Raw genomic sequence first — 18,131 nt, 5'->3', positions numbered from 1 at the left:
CATTGAATTATCATCTACAGAGTTTTTAAAGTGAACTACAAGAAAAAATAAACCTACGCCTCTGGATCTATCTCTTTTTATTTAAGTTTAATGTCCTGTTCTGTTCGATTAGAATATCCTTTGTCGCATACCTGGTCATTTCCTTCATCGAATGGTTACGAGGCAGACATGCACCAAAACGGCGGGTATTTTACTTACATGCAGTGGTGGATGATGCTGATTGGAATCTGGAGGCTTGATACTGAAGATCTTCCCAATTATAAGAAGAAGATTCACAGAGTGTACTCGTTTGTAATTCAAATAGTCGCTTCGTCGCCGACAGTATCTTTTGCAATTGCGGTTCCTGGATTACTGAAAACAAATATCACCATGGGTAATATGCAATGCACACGAAGAATTAATATAATTTGAGTTTCAAAACAAAAACTAAAAATATGAAAAATTAATGAATAAAGTTTCCATCTTTCGAGTAGAATTATTTTTCTATCTTATTCGCTATCGTTACAGTTTATTTGTGAATTGTTTGACAAATTAACAAATTTTTGTATAATTTATTTATATTGTTTAAATGTATAAACAAATCGTCATTATTTGCAAAATTTTACAGAAATTTTAGTAGATTTTTTGTAGAATATATTTGCTCAGTTGCTTGTTTTAATTTCGCAAATCAATTTAGTACATCTTTTTTGTCTATTTTGATCTCTCTTTAATCGATTAGTTTCAAGTTCTGTCTCTCTCTCTTATGTCTACTTCTCGTGCGGGTATTTAATCTCACCGCATCTTATGTTCACAACCCTTGAAACCTTTCTATTCCGACATTTAGCAATCGGCAACATTGGTATCATCATAATGGTCGGCATGATAGTAGTTAAAATGATAATGTGTCAGTCGAAATCCGTTACCAAACTTCTCCAACTTGCGTTACGGCTCGATAGGCAAATCAGAGCACAGAGGGAGCCAGAAATGCAATTAATATACCGGCAGCACGTAAAGTTCGATGATAAACTAGTGGCGTTGATCGCTGTATCTGGACTCTTAATGGGAATTTGCGTGGTGGTGTATGGTAATGTCTAGTTATCAGCAAGACCAGCTTGGACATGTCATACGGTTAAATCGTTTTAGGTGACGTTGCATGCTACGTCTTCTTCAAGCAGAATAAGGAAAGAAACACCACAGAAGTACCCGTAATTGTAAACTATTGGTATCCATTCGATAAGAAAAAATACTACACGTTCGTACTAATTGACCAAAACATTCGACCCACGCTCTCTTGTATATGTATCGGAGTGGTCAGCGCTTTCGTTAACTGCATCATTATGTTCGTGAGATTGCAACTGAAACTGCTGCAGTACAGTTTCAGGAACTTTCACCGGTTTCCTACGCACGGCGTCCATTTGGAGACCGTGAAGAATACGTTAAGGGTGTTGTGCGTCAGACACCAGCAGCTCATCCAGCAAGTACCTAGATCCATTCTCATCGGCTTTTGGTAATGCTCATTGGTTTGCAGATACGTAGAGGACCTCAACGAGTCTTTCAAAAATATTTTACTGCTGGAGTACATAGTGTCTGCGGTTTTGCTGGCAGCACTGATTTTGCAGATAACAGGGGTAACTAGAAATAAGTTTATGGCTTAGGATTCGTACGACCAGCCTCAGTTTTAGGGGAATCAACCACTTTTAATCTGTTTGGTCTTATTGATATGCATCGTTCAATTGCTCACTTTTGCATGGAGTGCAAACGAAATAACTGTCCAGGTAGGAAACATTATATTTATTACCTAAATCAGGAAGATGCTGTTTTGGTTTCGTCTGCAAATTTTACATTTTAGAGTTCGGAATTGGCTAGAGCCCTCTTTGAAAGCAAATGGTATGACCAAAATACCCCGGCAAAGTTAATGACGCAAATCATGATGATGAGGTGTCAGAAACCGCTAAGTCTGCGTATCGGCCCATTTGGAGTTATGGATTTGAACGTCGGATTATCGGTGCAGGTTATTTCCATATTTTTGAGATTTGTGTTTCATATGTGTGCATTTTAGAGGCTCAAACTGGGATATTCGTATACATCCCTTATGACTGGAGATTGATATTTAAATATTATTAATATTTGAAATTTTTCTCTTTTTTTTATCGTAATGAGTTATACAAAAAATAAAAGTTATAATTTAGCTAGCAATTGTAAGCTGTAAAACTAGCACATATTAAATATATTCTTAAAAGTTCAATGAAGATGGCAGTAATTTAAAAAATAATAAACGGTATTATCCAAAAGCATTTGTTGAATCAATTGATTGATGTATTTTCTTGTTCGACATGACAGAGAAAACTTTACACTTTGTCAAAAAAATTTTTTCATAAAGGATAGATTATAATAATCATCCAGAAGCAATCAGGCAGTAGATGAAAGAAAAGATTTAAAAAATGTAGAATTTTTTCTAAAGAATACTTATTGCAATGCTTTTTACAAAACTTCTGGATTCCTCCTGCGTCGGTTTTTGCTTAGTCGAAATCAAATTGGTGACAGGTGACAGCGATTAAGATTGTTAGGTTGTTTATAGATTTCTATAGACTTTCGGATTTTTCGTTGGTAGAAGAACTGATTACATGCAAGAATTTTAGTTTTATCAAATAAAAATTTTATGCCCGCTTTCATGAGTGTGTTCGGAAACAGCTGATGAATTTATTTGTCTTAGCCGTAAGGCTCTTTCGTGTTCTTTGAGCCTATGTGCTGCCTCATTTTTAAAAAGATAATAGGAAAAAGTTGAGTTCTTTAAATGGCATGTTAATTTGAAAAGAATTTGGATTAGAAAAATATGACAAAAGAAGTAAAGTGGTACTAAGTTTCAACGTTTGTAAGGTTATGATGAGTAAACCCCATCCCTGACACCAGAATACACCTTTCCTAGATTTTTTATTAGATATATGATATATAACGCTTTAACTACCTTCTATTTTGTTAGAAGTTTTCTAGTGAAGTACAACCAAAACGTAATTTTAACTTAAAAACTTGTTTTTGTTTGATTAATCAAAATTGATCCATAAAAACAAAACTGGCATTAAATGACTGTTATTGATTGGAGGTTATTGTTCAGCAATTTTCACTGAAACAATTTTTCTAGCACATAACCGGTAGGTTATCTTCTTCCACAAGAACGAAATCGCCTTCTCGGGGAGTGCTTTGAGTCTTCTTCCATTTACAATTTGTTGCAGTTGCATTTGCTGCAGGTGTTGGTATATTGATTAGATCTAATTCAGGTATTGTAGTCAATTGCTTGGTAAATAAAAAGTGAGAAGGAGTCAAGGGACTAAGATCATGGAGAAATATGTACAAACAAACGAAACAAAACAAAAATGTTCAAAAGTTAAATTTACGTCGCTTTAAATGATGTTCCATACTTTTCACACTTGCCGCCACGACATTGGCCAAAATTTCTCGCTTATCGATGCTAATATATGTTGCGGGCCTGCATGAAATAATTTTTCATGCTCGGATGTTGTGGTAAACTAAGTCGATATTTCCTTTGAAAATTATACTTTGCATCTGACAATGTGCCCCCAACGTGCAAAAAATCAACGTCATCAATAAAGGGGTTTAAATTTATAATTTTATTCGAATTTCATTTACCTTTCTTGACTAATTCAATTTCATGAGAAAATGATTCAATTTGAACTAATTTAGATGCGATTAAAAGCATCTTCAATTTGGCCTGAACTGACGATTCTGGTTCGAATTCTTACAATTTTCTTTGAATCTAAATATCAGTACAACTACTCGTGTTCAAGTTTTATATTAGAGAATATTTCAAATATACTAATATTTGAATTTTGACGAACAATAAGAACTTATACCTTGTTTAGAATATCAGCAAGTACTTCTTTGCGATTCAAATTAATAGTGGACCAATGAATTTCGTCTAATTTTAAATAATCCGCTCCATGCCACCATAATTTTTTTACACCTCGTGACAAAAGATCAGCTGGGTTAGTTGAGTTGGAACGTGTTTCCACTGGTTTGAATCTGTTAAAGTTTGAATATGATACACTCGGTTACTAACAATTTTTTTTAACTTATTTGGGGGGTTTTCAACCACTTGAGTATTACGGTCGAGTCTGTTTAAAATACACATTTTTGTATTTTCAGTCTTAGAGCATTCAAAACCTTTTCATACGATCTAGCTGAAACTAAAGCACCGCATAATTTCAATTGAGGCATGGTAATTGTTTTAAGAGGTGCATTTTTTTCAGTGGATTCGACATACACACATGAAGCATCGGAAAAGAAATGGACCTCAAAACTAGTTGAATTTTCACAAATAACATTTCGATTTATTTTTAATTAATTCGTTTTTCTACTCCCGTCTGTAAAATACCTAATTACCCACCGATCTAGCGTGCGAGAAGCGTTACTTTACCACGTCAGTTTCGTTTCCTATGAATCCGAGCCACTTCGGACTTTTCCGGGATTTTACCGCACGGATCGTGAGTCAAATGCCGTTTACCGCACTTGTTGCATAATATACTGTTGATTCAATGAGTTGCGAATAAAACTGATGCCAAATTGGGTGGATATTTAAAGGTAAGCCATTAATTTTGCAACAAAAATTTTATATGGATCTAATGGATCAAATACTTGAGATATTGATTACAAAATTGTATGCTTCGTGATCTTTGAACTTTCCAGAATTTCACATGTGTTATACATTAAACTGTCGCTAGTTATACATCAAATAAAGCCTTATATTTTTGTGGTTTCGTTTTCACCGAAGTCTACAAGTTTTGACAAAGAATCGTTATCAGGAATACATGATAAAATTTCTGGGTTATTGGAATAAAATTTTCTCAACCTTGTATTTCGGACACTGTTTAACATATTTGCATAGCTTCTTCAACCGTATTTGCGCCTGCATATCATCTACGAAAAAGTCCTAGTTTTCATTTGTTAATTGTACTAGACATCTTATAGCAAGAAAGGAAGCCGCCGTTGTACTGTATGTTATTATTGTTTTCAATTCGTAAGCGTCGAGTGGATCGTTTGAAAGAAAATTACATTTTTGCAATGTCGGCTGATACTACGAAACGGTGTTGTCTAAATCTAAGTAATATTGAAAACAAATCTGGCTGAAAGGTGGGTCCCAGCATTTGTAAATTATTTAAAGAAAATCCTGTAGATATCAGAGATGCCCCTGAAAAACTACGCGTTATTTAGTTGTTCTAGCATTTTCTCGAAACACCCCATGGTGAGGCATATAGTAATTTATACTCGAAGTAGAGTCGTCATTCACTTTTTCCATATGACCTAATTCGATATCTTCTTCTTCATGTGCCAAGCAGATTCCTGCATGGGCATTTATCGTTTTCTTATCAGATGGTTCTGTTAATTGTAGCATTCTTTAGTATTTGGAAGACACCAGCCAGCTGAACCTAGGTTTTTTAGCGAGGTTTGACTCCTCGATCCCTCCTCCTTCCTTATCTCTGTGATAAGACCACAGGTTTGGGACTGGCATAGCGGAGTTTCGATATATTCAAGCATAAATTCACTATACATTCTTTTATACTCTGGTTTTGTGTTCAATTTTTTTCCGAGTGATAAAAAATCGTTTTTCCCCGTTATCAAAAATTTCTCCTAACTTGGTAATGGCTTAATGGTAAGATAACCATAAATGCGCGGTCATTGTTTTGCGTCATATTTTGTAATAAGTGCCATTTACGCATGTATTTTTTGTTCATCGATTCTCGAAAAATTACAGCCAATGCTTTTTCATTTAATAAAACTGGGACCCGATACTACCCATCCGAAACGAGTTTTTTGAAGCAAAGATTTATTAGAGCCAATCGAAATTTAACCAAAGGAAATGAACTTCCAAAAGACACGGACACCTATGAGTATGTCAATGCTTTTAGGTTCAAAAAATGTTGGATTTTCCAGTTTAAGTTTAATTTTAAACTTGGTAAATTTCCTGTAATTTTTGGTATAACAAAGCAATAATTTTTTTTCTTCAGAAAATGCATTAAATTGAAATTGAATTTTGGCATTGCATTTGGCTTCAATGCTTGAAAGAGAACCATTTAAGTCCTTCACGGATATTGAACTGAGGTGGCTTTTACTTGATTAAAATCCATTTAATAACATAAATAAGAACTAAAAGTTCAGATTACGAAATTATATATTTCACGAAATTATATATTTTTACATGACAATTGTCTCGACAACACCGTGTCTTTATCAAATGTAATATTTACAAAATACCTGCTACTATATATACCGAAAAATTTCTATAAAACCTTAATTAATGTTGTTGTGAGAATTTAAGTTTAATAAAGGAGAGGTGTTTAAATCTATTTCATCGTGAACATTTGAATGTCTCATTTTGTTAATCTCCATGGCTTCCAATAAATTTAATTATCTAATTTTTGTGGCTGTAGGTAAAATATCAAAATTGTTGTCAAAAATGTGTTTTTCTGTGTTTAAGTGTGAAGCATAATTAGAATCTAGACTATTGTTTTCAAACGCTCTTTTGTGTTCGTTAATGTGTTTGTCCAGTATAAATTTTAGGACAAGATCTGCATTTCAACCTGTAGACACCTGATTTTTGAGATTTTGGACATTTCGTTTTATTGTTTTTTAAAAATTTTCCTATTGTGTTGTTAGTTCTCAAAGCTATTTTTAAACCACATTTTGACAAATGTTTTGAAACTTTCACTAGGTTCTCTTACGTATGTAATTGTTTTAAATTGTTCGTGTTCTGTATTAGGTTTCGGATAAATAGAGTTTACTGTTGTCTGGATTTGTTTTTTATTTATAATTGATATTTAGTTCTTTGTTGTAATTTTCTGTTGAGAGTGGTGTAGTAAGAAGTCTGTGTATAAAAGAGTGAAATGCAGCTATTTTGTGTGTGTATAAGGGTGATTTGAGCTGTTATGTATGACTGTGTCCGTGTGTTAAGGTTTATGATAAATGGAAAAATCTAATTTGTTTTGCGTTTTCGTAATAAGTCTAAAAAATTAATACAGTTATCCTGTTCAATCTCGATAGTGAATTTTATACGATTATGTAATGAGTTAACGTAATTTAAAAAAGAATTCAATTGTCTGTCCGTTCCAACAAAGCAAGCAAAGATATCGTCCACTTATCTATAGCACCATGGAAAACTTTTGCTTAAAGGATGTTCTAATATGACAGTTTCCAAATTATCCATAAAAATCTCAACTAACAAAGGACTAAGTGGGTTTCCCATAATCAAACCTTATTTAAAGATGTAAATCTGTCCATTAGATTCAAAATAATTTTGGTCTAAAGATACTATTAAGCAGTCTAATAAATCTTGTTTCACCAATGGGTTAACCTGTTTCCGAGTTTTGGTGAAATGTACTAAATTTATCACATCCATAGGTGGAATACAGGGAAATAAATTTTGTACATCAAAAGATAGTGTTGCGTTACAAGGGATTTTGATATCTTTAATTTTGTTGATTAATTTTTAACTTTGGTTTAAAATCTCTGTGGAAGTTTAAAATATTTACTAATTTTGTTGAGAGTTTAACTGCTGGAGCTGTTACATAAGACATGACTAATGGACATATCTTGTTTATGTAATTTAACTAAAGAATATAATTTCATCGGTTGTGGATTCATAATTGTTAAAAAATATTTAGCTTTGTCACTAAATAGTAATTACTTCCTTGACTTGTCTTTGATATAACTCGGTAGGATCGTGTTTGATACATTGGAAAAGTTCTGGTTTAAGAAAATTGTTGGTTTTTGAAATATATTCTGGGAGATCGATAGCTATGTGTTAGTGAGAATTTTCAGAAATTCTGAACAGTTGTGTATGTAATGTAGGCCCTTTCAAAATGAACATTTTGCCGCTTTTTGATCGTTAAAAATCCTCCTATGTCTCTTTTACCGCATTTTTCAAATTGTTTATCGGATTGATTTGATTCAAATGTTTCTAGCATTTCCGCTTTTGAGTTTAAAAATGCTTTTAAATATTTTAACTTGGGGACATCTTGACTTTTTGATTTAAACATCTCCCATTCTCGAGCTGTAATGCTCTGGAATTTTGTCCCTACTAAATAACCAATTAAAACATCCGACGAATTTATCGTTAATCGTTACTAACGTCCTTTACATGATTGTGTATTAACATTTTGTCATTGTTGAACCTTTGGACCAGTAAATCCCAAGCGATTTTGTAATTGCTTGCAGAAAATTCTAGCCAGCGGGACCTTCTGTCAACGAAGCTCTTATTTAATGAAAACGCTGTATATCGTTGTTTGCCTCCTTTTTGTGGATAGGTGACTCGAAAATATCAAGAAATTCTAACCAATTTTGCAGCCAACCATCGAAAGTCGGCAAATTTATGACAGGAAGTTTGATATTTTGTAAAGAATTAACAACAAATTCATTAAGAATTTTTTTGCAATTGACACCAGCGAATAGTAAATATATTCAAAGTCGTTGCGCTCTGTATATTTCTTTTCCACATCTTCGCAGATTATTGAATCTCAAAGAACTTTTGCAATGACACACAATCAATGTTTTCTAACCTCTAAATCCGTAAACTCACTTTGATGACTTGATCTGGTGTTTTTTTGTAGCGTCGGCACCGTCTACGTCTGTTTCTGTCTCCTGGATCGCCGCTCGAGCCGCTGTATATACCTTGCAGGTGTTTTGAGCCGCTGCTTCAGTTCTCGTCGTTTTGGTTACTTTGATGTGATTCGTTGGATTAAAAAAAAACATCCGCCAAAGGACCATGTTATTGTTCACTAACATAATTTGTCGGTAAAATAAAACGTCTGAAGATGACTAGCAAATTATCGCGATATTCTACGCGACAGTCTACTGCGCTTATGTTTGCGACTCAGAGACCGACCGACTCTAGTCTGCCTAGAAGTAAAGGTACCATGCACGGAACCTTTTGCACATGCGCACTAACTGAAAACTTTGAAATTGACCAAAAATATTTAACAATGAATCCTAATAAACTGCCTGATTAAAAAATGCCTAATTATCTAAAAACAGGTGGAAAAAAAGATTAATATAATTTTTTTCTTATACCTACCTACCTATACTTTTGGCTTTATATTTAATATTCTTCAAAAGAGATCTTACAGCTAAAGTGAGTACAAGTTTTATCACAAATTGTGCAGCACAACCGTGAAGAGGCAAAAGCCACTTCTTAGTGCTTAATCGTTCAACCCAAATTATGTTAATATGAAGTTCTAAAGGTGTCTACCTAAATATCAAATTACAACAAGTTAATAAATATAATTGACATTTACAATTTTAATTGATTAGGGTAATTAAATTTGAACGGAAAATATTTAATTTAAAATGGACCAATATTTTGACAAACAGCCAAAAAAATATTGGTTTCAAAAAGCAAGAGAAAGAATCTATTGAATTTGAACATTTTTTCCTCTCAGTACTACTTCAACTTTCCGGATCATCGAAGTTATTAACTTTGAATAATGCGCAATGACCTATGTATTTAAAAGTTTGTTCCTTCAATACGTTAAATCGTTTTTTCAAATTTATCCATCTTACCAAAGATTCTTTTATATTGGTCCAACCTAGTACTACGGTACTACCAAATTTTAACGAACATTCAATGACACTTCAAAATTATGATAGCCTGAAATGAACTCACTTCGCTTTCGATACACCCTACGCGTCAAACTTATTAAATAATTCAAGATAACATGTCGCAATGGTAAGATGATTACAGGTTTTCGTTGTATACGTGTCTAGTGGTTTGTGTTGCGTATCTTACCCTTTCATTAGCTATCGACTTAAGGGACATGTCGCAAGAAACCATTGACGTAGATGAAGTAATATTTTACATGCTACAAACAAATATGCGTCGAAAATTTGAAGATAATGGTTCAGCGAATTAGCGAAATAGCTGTCGTTACTAATATTGTTGTAAGGTATTTGGATATGTTGGGAATAAATTGATTAGAAAATTAAAAACCAATGCCAAGCCAGAAAAGTGCTGTATTTCGCGGCAGTCGTATCTCCAACTCTTAGACAAGGCATATTTAAAATAAAATGAAGCAAAAAGTGACAGTGACAGACTTGCTTGGGAATCATTTGGTTAATATTTAATCTATATAATAGTATCATGAAAAAGAAATATAAACGTGCGCCTCTGTGTCTGTCTTTTTTTATATAACGTCCCTACTGTGTTCGAGCGGAATATCCTTTTCTGCATATCTGGTCATTTCCTTCATCGTCTGCGAGGCAAACATGAACCAGAACGGCGGGTATTTTACTTACATGCAGTGGTGGATGATGATGATTGGAATCTGGAGGATCGACACTCAAGATCATCCCAGTTATAAGAAAAAGTTTCACAAAGTGTACTCGTTAGTAATCCAAACCCTTGCCTCTTCGCCGACCCTTTCTTTCGCAATTGCGGTGCCTGGATTACTGAAAACAGATATGACAACGGGTAATGTGTAGCGAAGACAAATTTTAGTTGTAAAATAAAATTAATAAGGTTTCTGTATTCGCACAACGTTTCTTCTAATTTATTTCTTTTCCAAGACTAAAAAACCTTCTTTGTTTCTGTCCAAAAACTATAATATAATTAACGTAAACAATCTAAACAATGTAAGTTCAACTTTTCTTCATCTATTTTTCCATTCTCGTTTTCCTTTTCCTTTAAGGAGAGTTTTTATATTTTGCTCAATGTGGTCGATGGCCCGACAATTTTAATATTAAAGTTGTAGGAGAGTAAGTGGGGAATATTTTAAATATATCTTCAATTGTACTAGGTGTTTCTTCAAATTAGAGCATTATTTTTTTATATAAGACGTCATATATACATTATAAATAAAAATATGACAAAAAGTATGTTAAGTAGGCGCTTCTATAAATAAGTAATTCAACTTAACTCAAGAGGTTCTTTTGTGGAAGTTGAAAATATTGACAATATTTTAGACAATGTCCGAAGGTAAACAGTCCACTCTATATTTTAAACATCTCTCTGATCAAGTCGGAAGACTTTCTTGTTTTCCTTATTCTGCAATTTTTAGCAATCTACAACATCGGCATCATAATAATGGTCGGCATGATAGTCGTTAAAATGATAATGTGTCAGTCGAAATCCGTTACCAAACTTCTGCAACTTGCGCTACAGCTCGACGAGCAAATCAGAGCACAGAAGGAGCCAGAGATGCAACTAATATACCGGCAGCATGTAAAGTTCGATGATAAATTGGTGACGTTGATCGCTGTTTCTGGACTCATCATGGGAATGTTCGTGGTGGTGTATGGTTAGGTCTAGTTGTCATTAGCAGCATCTTGGAAATGTAAGCTTCAACCGTTTTAGGTGATATTGAATGCTACGTATTCTTCAAGGAGAACAAAGAAACCAACATCACGGAGGTACCTGTAGTTGTAAACTATTGGTATCCTTTCGACAAGAAAAAATACTATACGTTCCTACTTATTGATCAAAACGTTCGACCTACTCTGTGCTGTATATGTATCGGAGTAGTCAGTGCTTTCGTCAACTGCATAATTATTTTCGTGCGGTTGCAACTGAAACTGCTGCAGTACAGTTTCAGGAACTTTCATCGGTTTCCTTCGCACGGGGTCAGTTTGGAGGCCGCGAAGAATACATTACGGTTGTTGTGCGTCAGACACCAGCAGCTCATCCAGCAAGTACATCGACCCATCCTCATCGGCTTTTGGTAATGTTCATTTGTTTACAGATACGTGGAGGACCTCAACGAGTCTTTCAAAAATATTTTACTCCTGGAGTACATAGTGTCCGGGGTTTTGTTGGCAGCATTGATTTTGCAAATAACAGGGGTAACTTGAAAAACTGTATTACTTAGGGAACTACGACCCTCGGTTTTAGGGCAATCAACGACTTTTAGTCTGTTTTGTTTTACTGGTATCTGTGGTCCAATTGCTTACGTTCGCATGGAGCGCTAACGAAATAATTGTCCAGGTATTTGAAACTTATAGCTAGAATAACATGCGTTGGTTTGATGTGAAAAACTTGATATATATTTTAGAGTGCGGAATTGGCAAGAGCTCTTTTTGAAAGCAAATGGTACGACCAAAATACCCCTGCAAAATTAATGACGCAAATCATGATGATGAGGTGTCAGAAACCTCTAAGCCTAAGCATCGGTCCATTTGGAGTTATGGACTTGAACGTCGGATTATCGGTGCAGAATATTTTACATATTTTTAAGTTTTATGCTTGATATGTATGCATTTTAGAGGCTCAAACTTGGGTATTCGTATACATCTCTGATGACAAATGGAGATTGATAAATTAGTTATTCGAAAATGCAACATTTCAAACATTTTCGAACCCTGTATTAAGTTGCGAAAATGTTGTGGATTCATTTTGTTTTGGTTAGTTGGTTTCCAAAGTTATTTTTGCAATTTCCATATGCAAAGGATAGAAAAATCAATTTTTGTGGCTTAATTAAAAAAGTAAAATAAATCAACTAATATTTTAGCTAATTAACTAGATATTGTGAAAGAAACACCAGTAAAATGGGCTCAGAATACAATAATTACCAGTTGACAATTTATTCGAGGAATCTAGTGAAAGGCAAAGGATTAGCTTTAACCACCGGTCGTAATCCACTCGCGCTGTATTGTTTTTAAAATATAGTACATAATAAATTTATTTTATTTAAATTTTTGCGGTATGGTAGCTTAAGATTTAATTAGATGCTTTTTCATGCAAGAAGATTAGTTTTTTGTTTGCGTTATAGATATAACTATTAAATGCAAATATGATTTTGGGCTCATTATTTAGGGGTGATTTGCGATGGTAGCGTCGTTAAAACCCACAAGAACGATATTCGTCTTAAATTTCCCTTTATAATATCTACACGACTTTTCTGCGGCAATCCGGGACCATAAACAAGTCGATTCGCTTTCGCACTCACCTTATCGATACCGAAACCCGTGGGACCCGGAGGCAGTGCGAGGGAGGTGCCCGTCCCTCATCGAGGTATATACAAATCGATAGTTTCGAACTGCGTTTTACGAACCATAAAATTGCCTTGGAATGTGGAAAAAGGTATAAGCATGGTTACGTACTCCATAACCTAGCATCGTGTGGTCGTTAAAAGTATACAACTTGCACCTGCCTACAGAGAGGCGGTTTTCCGTCAATTTTACGACTTTTCTCGATAAGTTCATAAAAATTAGTATCTCAGGCGTGCTATTTGACATCGGCTAAGAGAGAGGGAGGGTGCGTAAAATAGTCATTTGCGATAAATGAAGTCAACAAAACTTCCATTATACATATGCTTTACATTGGTCATTTTAGAGAATCTGCAAGAGTCTTGGACCAATTGTCAATTTTGCGGTGCTACGCTGTTGTCATTCTTTAAAGTAAAATAAACATCTCAAAAAAAGTTGTCCTTAAGTATATAAAATCCTTGACTTGCTCGAAAATATAAAAATATGTAGGGTGTTCTGTACGAAATAACAAAGTCGGTGGAGGAAAATAATAAATACAATGGAAGTCGAAAATATCTTATTCCAACAAAGTGACTCTCAAATCGGAAATCCTACAAGTTCTAAAGTAAAATGTGACAGACCATATAAATATAGGAACCGTAGTAGAATTAATTTTAAATTTAAAATACGTTTGATCTATAATTTAAAATAAAACATTTTTGAGCTCGCTCGAAAAAAAAATGGTGGCGAATGTATATATTGTTTTTTAGAATCTGCAAGAAGGTTGCTTCATCATTATTATTAAATTTTTTAATTGAAAAGCATTTTAGATAATGGATATACCAAGAATTACAAAAGGCTAAGACGATTAAGTGAGGCACGAATATTTTTCTTCTTCCTTGTCTGTGTTCTGTTTAATGTACCTAAAAATAACAAACGGTATGATTCACAAAAATTTGCTGGATCCGTTAATTGATATTTTTTGTTGTTTTTTATAAATTTTTGTTTTGTTTTGTTTTTTATAAAGAGAATGAGCGACAGAAAAAAGCTGACTTCTTCATTCAAATGACGTGTTAATTTGAAAAGTATTTAGTTTCGAAAAATATGACAAAAGAAATGAAGTAGTAGTAGTAGTAATAATAAATAGGAAAATGGAGTATATAAGATAAAAATTTAATATAAATTACTCCAACTTCTTAAGGTAAGAAAATTTAAAAAACTAAGTTTGCGCGTATTTGACAAACTTTATTAAACCAGACGGTAGAACTCCTTTTTCAAACCAGGCGCTGTTGCCACATGAAACTCTACATAGTTTTGTTGTAATTTGGCGCGAAAAAGTAAAATGCAAGATTAAGGTTTTGAAGTGCGTATTGTATTTGATACGAAATGCAAAGTGATTAAACTTCTCATAAAATTGCAGGAAAGAAATTGTGTACGTTTTTCTATAAATATAGTTTTGTAGACTGAAAAATTTTTTTTCTACGATATTTGTAGCTCGATATATAAAAATAAAAATAGATGGTTTTTGCTCCAACGGTTATATAGCAATCTCCCCTTTATTTTAAGTAAGTTTTTTAAAGTTTTTCTCATTGCTTTTCGAAACACCCGTTATGTTCAATTATGCCAACAGTTATTAGACATATCAATGATATCTGAACAAAATAGATTTTCTTCAAGTGTTACTCAAGTGACACATCGCGTTCCTACAGGCATTTGAGTCACGAGTTTATTTGGTACTAGCGGAGCGAATGTTTACTAAACGAGTGACTTAAAAAGTTTTTTGTGTTGCATACTATCCTTTTTTTACCACCGCAGTTCTAAGGCTTAACACAAAATTTTCCTTAGTGTGAAATTATAAATATTTTGGTTGCTGTGAAGCATTTTTAGAGATAAAAATTTTTTTTTTAATATAATTTTTGGGTGTTCTTTAAAACCAAGAGCGCCATTGATTAATATTTTTGGGCTCGTCAATTTAAATATTTTGAAATTTGCGTATAGAGATTTAAACATTGCTTTTAAGAAAACCCACTTTATCCTTGCTCCCAAAAATCATAAAATCAGTTTCCTTAGGATTAAGTTGTGGTTTTTGGGAAGATCAGTTAGTATTTATAAGTCCTCATTAATAAATTTAGCCTCCAAGAAATCTTGAAATAGTTGATCTGAAAACCGTATATGTTATGTATTTATGCACACATGGACTGTAGAGTTTAACCATTAATGGCGAGATTCATGTCATGTCATGTCATGTAAAATTGTTATGTGTGAAGTTGTCGCCCGCGTTCCTCGCCGAGCGATTCCCCTCTACCCCTACTCCAACCACTAGCTCCGTCCACTGCTGCCGTGCCTGCCGCTTGCTTACATCATAGACGCGCGACCTGGCGACGGGCATTCACTATTTTAATAGAAATATATATGTTCTAAAATATTCTTCAGATTCATATTCAGATAAGAATATTACATTTATAATGCTACTTCTATGTAGTATATCTCAAAAATATACGTTCTTACATCCAATATTTTTTTAGAAACTGTTTTTCAAAAAATAGAAAATATTTTTTTTACATAGCTTCCGGTCCATGTGCATTCATTGCGTTGATACCACTAATGGATAATCACAAAAAGGCTATTTCATCAAAATTTGAATAAAGCAACTTGGGGATTAGGGGGTGAAATAAGCAAAAAGCGTATTTTGCGGAAACATAAAATATATTTTTTTAAATATGTGCCGGTCTATGTGCAGCGATTGTGTTAATATCACTAAAGAAGTAAATACAAACGCCTACTAAATAATTGTAGATATAGTCAGTGGAACATTAGATTATGGACACCTGCTATTTTCACAAATTTTCTAATTTTTTACTTGTTTCCTGTTGTGGTAAATAAAAAAGGCTCGTTGATATTGTCCGTTTTCTGCTTATTTCAACCCCTAACCCCCAAGTTGCTTTATTCAAATTTTGATGAAATATCCCTTTTGTGATCATACGTTAGTGGTATCAACATAATCAAAATCCGTTTTTTTCTTATTTCAACCCCCAATCCCCAAGTTGCTTCATTCAAATTTTGATGAAATAGCCTTATTGTGATTATACGTTAGTGGTATCAACGCAATAGCTGCACATGGACCGGAACCTATATAAAAAAAATTTTTCTATTTTTTGAAAAACAGTTTCTAAAAAAATATTGGATGTAAGCCAACGTATATTTTTAAGATATACTAGGTGAGGTAGCATTATAAATGTAATATTCTTATCTGGATATGAATCTGAAGAATATTTTAGAACATATATACCGTTTTTCTATAAAATGGTGAATGCCTGTCGCCAGGCCGCGCGTCTATGATGTAAGCGACAGGCACGGCAGCCGTGGGCGGAGCTAGTGGTTGGAGTAGGGGTAGAGGGGAATCGCTCGGCGAGGAACGCGGGCGACAACTTCACAACGGTCAGAAAATACATCAATTTCATAAAAAATACCACTTTCGCTGCAGTCTGCAATATCTTGCAAAAATTAAAAAAAAATCATTTATTTGGTTGGAATCGAATAAATAATTTGAAATAGACCTATTTTTATTTAAGCAAATGTTTAAAAAAAATCACCTCTTTTTTCTTGGACCTTTTTTGTTCTTATATTTTGTTTAAAATAGTTGGTAACCAATTTTGAATTGTAATTTGTTATCTGTTATTAGTTCCATGCATATAAGAAAATATTAAGAACAAAACGGAAGTTAAACGCGAGTTTTATGGTGTGAAATAAGTAAAACTGTGCACGGTCAAAACTGAATTGAACTGAATTTTCGCCTGAAGCACAATTTCACTAATTCCTATTGATGTGGTCTCGCAATAATGTAGTTTTTTAAAGACAATTTAACTGCTAAATAGGGATGTAAGTTTTGTTTTAATCCATTAGACATGTGTAAACTCAAGCTGTAAATTTAGCAACAGCGCCGGAGGCAAACTAATCCGTTAGACAGAACAATTTTATATACGATGAGGTTAAAAGGTGCTAGTGCTGACAGGAGTACTGTACTAAAATTTTATATCCTAAAAAATACAGTGTTTTTAACCCTCTGCACTTGCTCCTTTTCAGTTGACGTAGTTATACAAGTTATATCTGTTCTGGGGGGTAGGATCGGTTGCCTGACTTGCATTTCCCATTCAGCATATGGTGTAACATAACGTCTTCAACTATAGTATTTTTTTTCTTCCGTCACGCTTCAAGTTTGTATCCCTTCCCCGGGGCCGAAAATTTTGTACAATTTTTGAAACAACTTGTTTTATCACTTTGAGTTGTTCTTTTACTGTTTTTTTGAGGTATTCCAGCTTTAAAAAATTCTATAATTTTTCCTTTAAAATGAGCAGAATAATGTAAGCCATGAGGCATCTTGCACTATGAGGCTTTACGGAAAAACTAGCGAATAGAAAATAAAAACCAAAGCTTTTTCTCAAAATTGATCATCTAGTAACCGCTACAATGCGTTGAATGCTTTTTTATACTAGTTCTAGCTAGTACTACGGTACTACCAAATTTTAACGAACATTCAATTGTACTTCAAAGGCATTATTGCATGAAATGGACTCACTTTGCTTTCTAATCAAGCTTATTAAATCATTCAATATACTATGTCGAAACAGGTCATTACATGTTGCATACGTGTTTAGTGGTTTGTGTTGCGTATCCTACTCTTACATTAGCGATCCATAAAAGGGATATCTCAGAAGAAACTATTGGCGTAGGTGAAGTTATATTTCGTAGCCATATAAGCGTCGAGAATTTAAAATAATGGTTCAGCGAATTAGCAAACTAGTTGTCGTTACTAATATTGTTGTAACGTATTTTAATATGTTGGGAATAAATTGATTAGAAAATTAAATGCCATTGCCATATTTCAAATAAAATAAAGAAAACCATTTGTTTAACATTTATATACGACGAAGGTTCACAAAGATTACTTTTAGTAATCCAAACCCTTGCTTCCTCGGTGACCCTTTCTTTCGCAATTGTGTTGCCTGGATTACTGAAAACAGATATGACAGCGGGTAACGTGTAGCGAAGATAAATTTTATTTTTAAAGTAAAAGGCCTAAGGTTCTTGTATTCGCACAACGTTTGTGTCTAATTTATTTATATTGCAAAACTAAAAAATCTTTTTTGGTTGCGTCGAAAAACTCATTATAAAAATGTCTAAGTAATGTA

At 33.7% G+C, this 18,131-nt stretch overlaps 2 protein-coding genes and 1 long non-coding RNA gene across 5 annotated transcripts; 2 read left to right on the top strand and 1 right to left on the bottom strand.

Annotated features, from left to right (window-relative positions):
* The first annotated feature begins 140 nt into the window (after positions 1–140).
* Positions 141–2,252, top strand: LOC132700739 (odorant receptor 49b-like). Its single transcript, XM_060668254.1, has 7 exons — positions 141–373; positions 824–1,063; positions 1,123–1,453; positions 1,508–1,607; positions 1,662–1,754; positions 1,829–1,984; positions 2,039–2,252. Exons 1-7 carry the CDS (start codon positions 169–171, stop codon positions 2,084–2,086), a joined length of 1,173 nt encoding a protein of 390 aa, XP_060524237.1. The 5' UTR covers positions 141–168; the 3' UTR covers positions 2,087–2,252.
* Positions 213–9,114, bottom strand: LOC132700740 (uncharacterized). Its single transcript, XR_009618685.1, has 3 exons — positions 8,986–9,114; positions 8,567–8,941; positions 213–351 (listed from the first exon to the last, which is right to left on the bottom strand). It is a non-coding gene; the product is annotated as an uncharacterized LOC132700740 (long non-coding RNA).
* A 1,110-nt stretch (positions 9,115–10,224) lies between these two features.
* LOC132700738 (odorant receptor 49b-like) lies at positions 10,225–13,396 on the top strand. 3 transcript variants are annotated; one of them, XR_009618684.1, is made up of 8 exons: positions 10,225–10,453; positions 11,040–11,279; positions 11,336–11,666; positions 11,721–11,820; positions 11,870–11,962; positions 12,030–12,185; positions 12,241–12,378; positions 12,791–13,396. XR_009618684.1 is itself a non-coding variant. In XM_060668253.1 (7 exons), exons 1-7 carry the CDS (start codon positions 10,249–10,251, stop codon positions 12,289–12,291), a joined length of 1,176 nt encoding a protein of 391 aa, XP_060524236.1. In that variant the 5' UTR covers positions 10,225–10,248; the 3' UTR covers positions 12,292–12,763. The 3 variants fall into 3 exon arrangements, 1 of the variants encoding a protein (XP_060524236.1); XR_009618683.1 differs by lacking the exon at positions 12,791–13,396 and adding an exon at positions 12,486–12,764; XM_060668253.1 differs by lacking the exon at positions 12,791–13,396 and having other exon boundaries at positions 12,241–12,763.
* Positions 13,397–18,131: the final 4,735 nt, after the last annotated feature.

This window comes from Cylas formicarius, unplaced genomic scaffold (genome assembly GCF_029955315.1).
Source record: "Cylas formicarius isolate icCylForm1 unplaced genomic scaffold, icCylForm1.1 PGA_scaffold_4__25_contigs__length_36172078, whole genome shotgun sequence".
NCBI classification, from domain to species: domain Eukaryota; kingdom Metazoa; phylum Arthropoda; class Insecta; order Coleoptera; family Brentidae; genus Cylas; species Cylas formicarius.
Note: the sequence above shows the minus strand (reverse complement) of the source record. Positions and strands in the feature narration are given on the sequence as shown.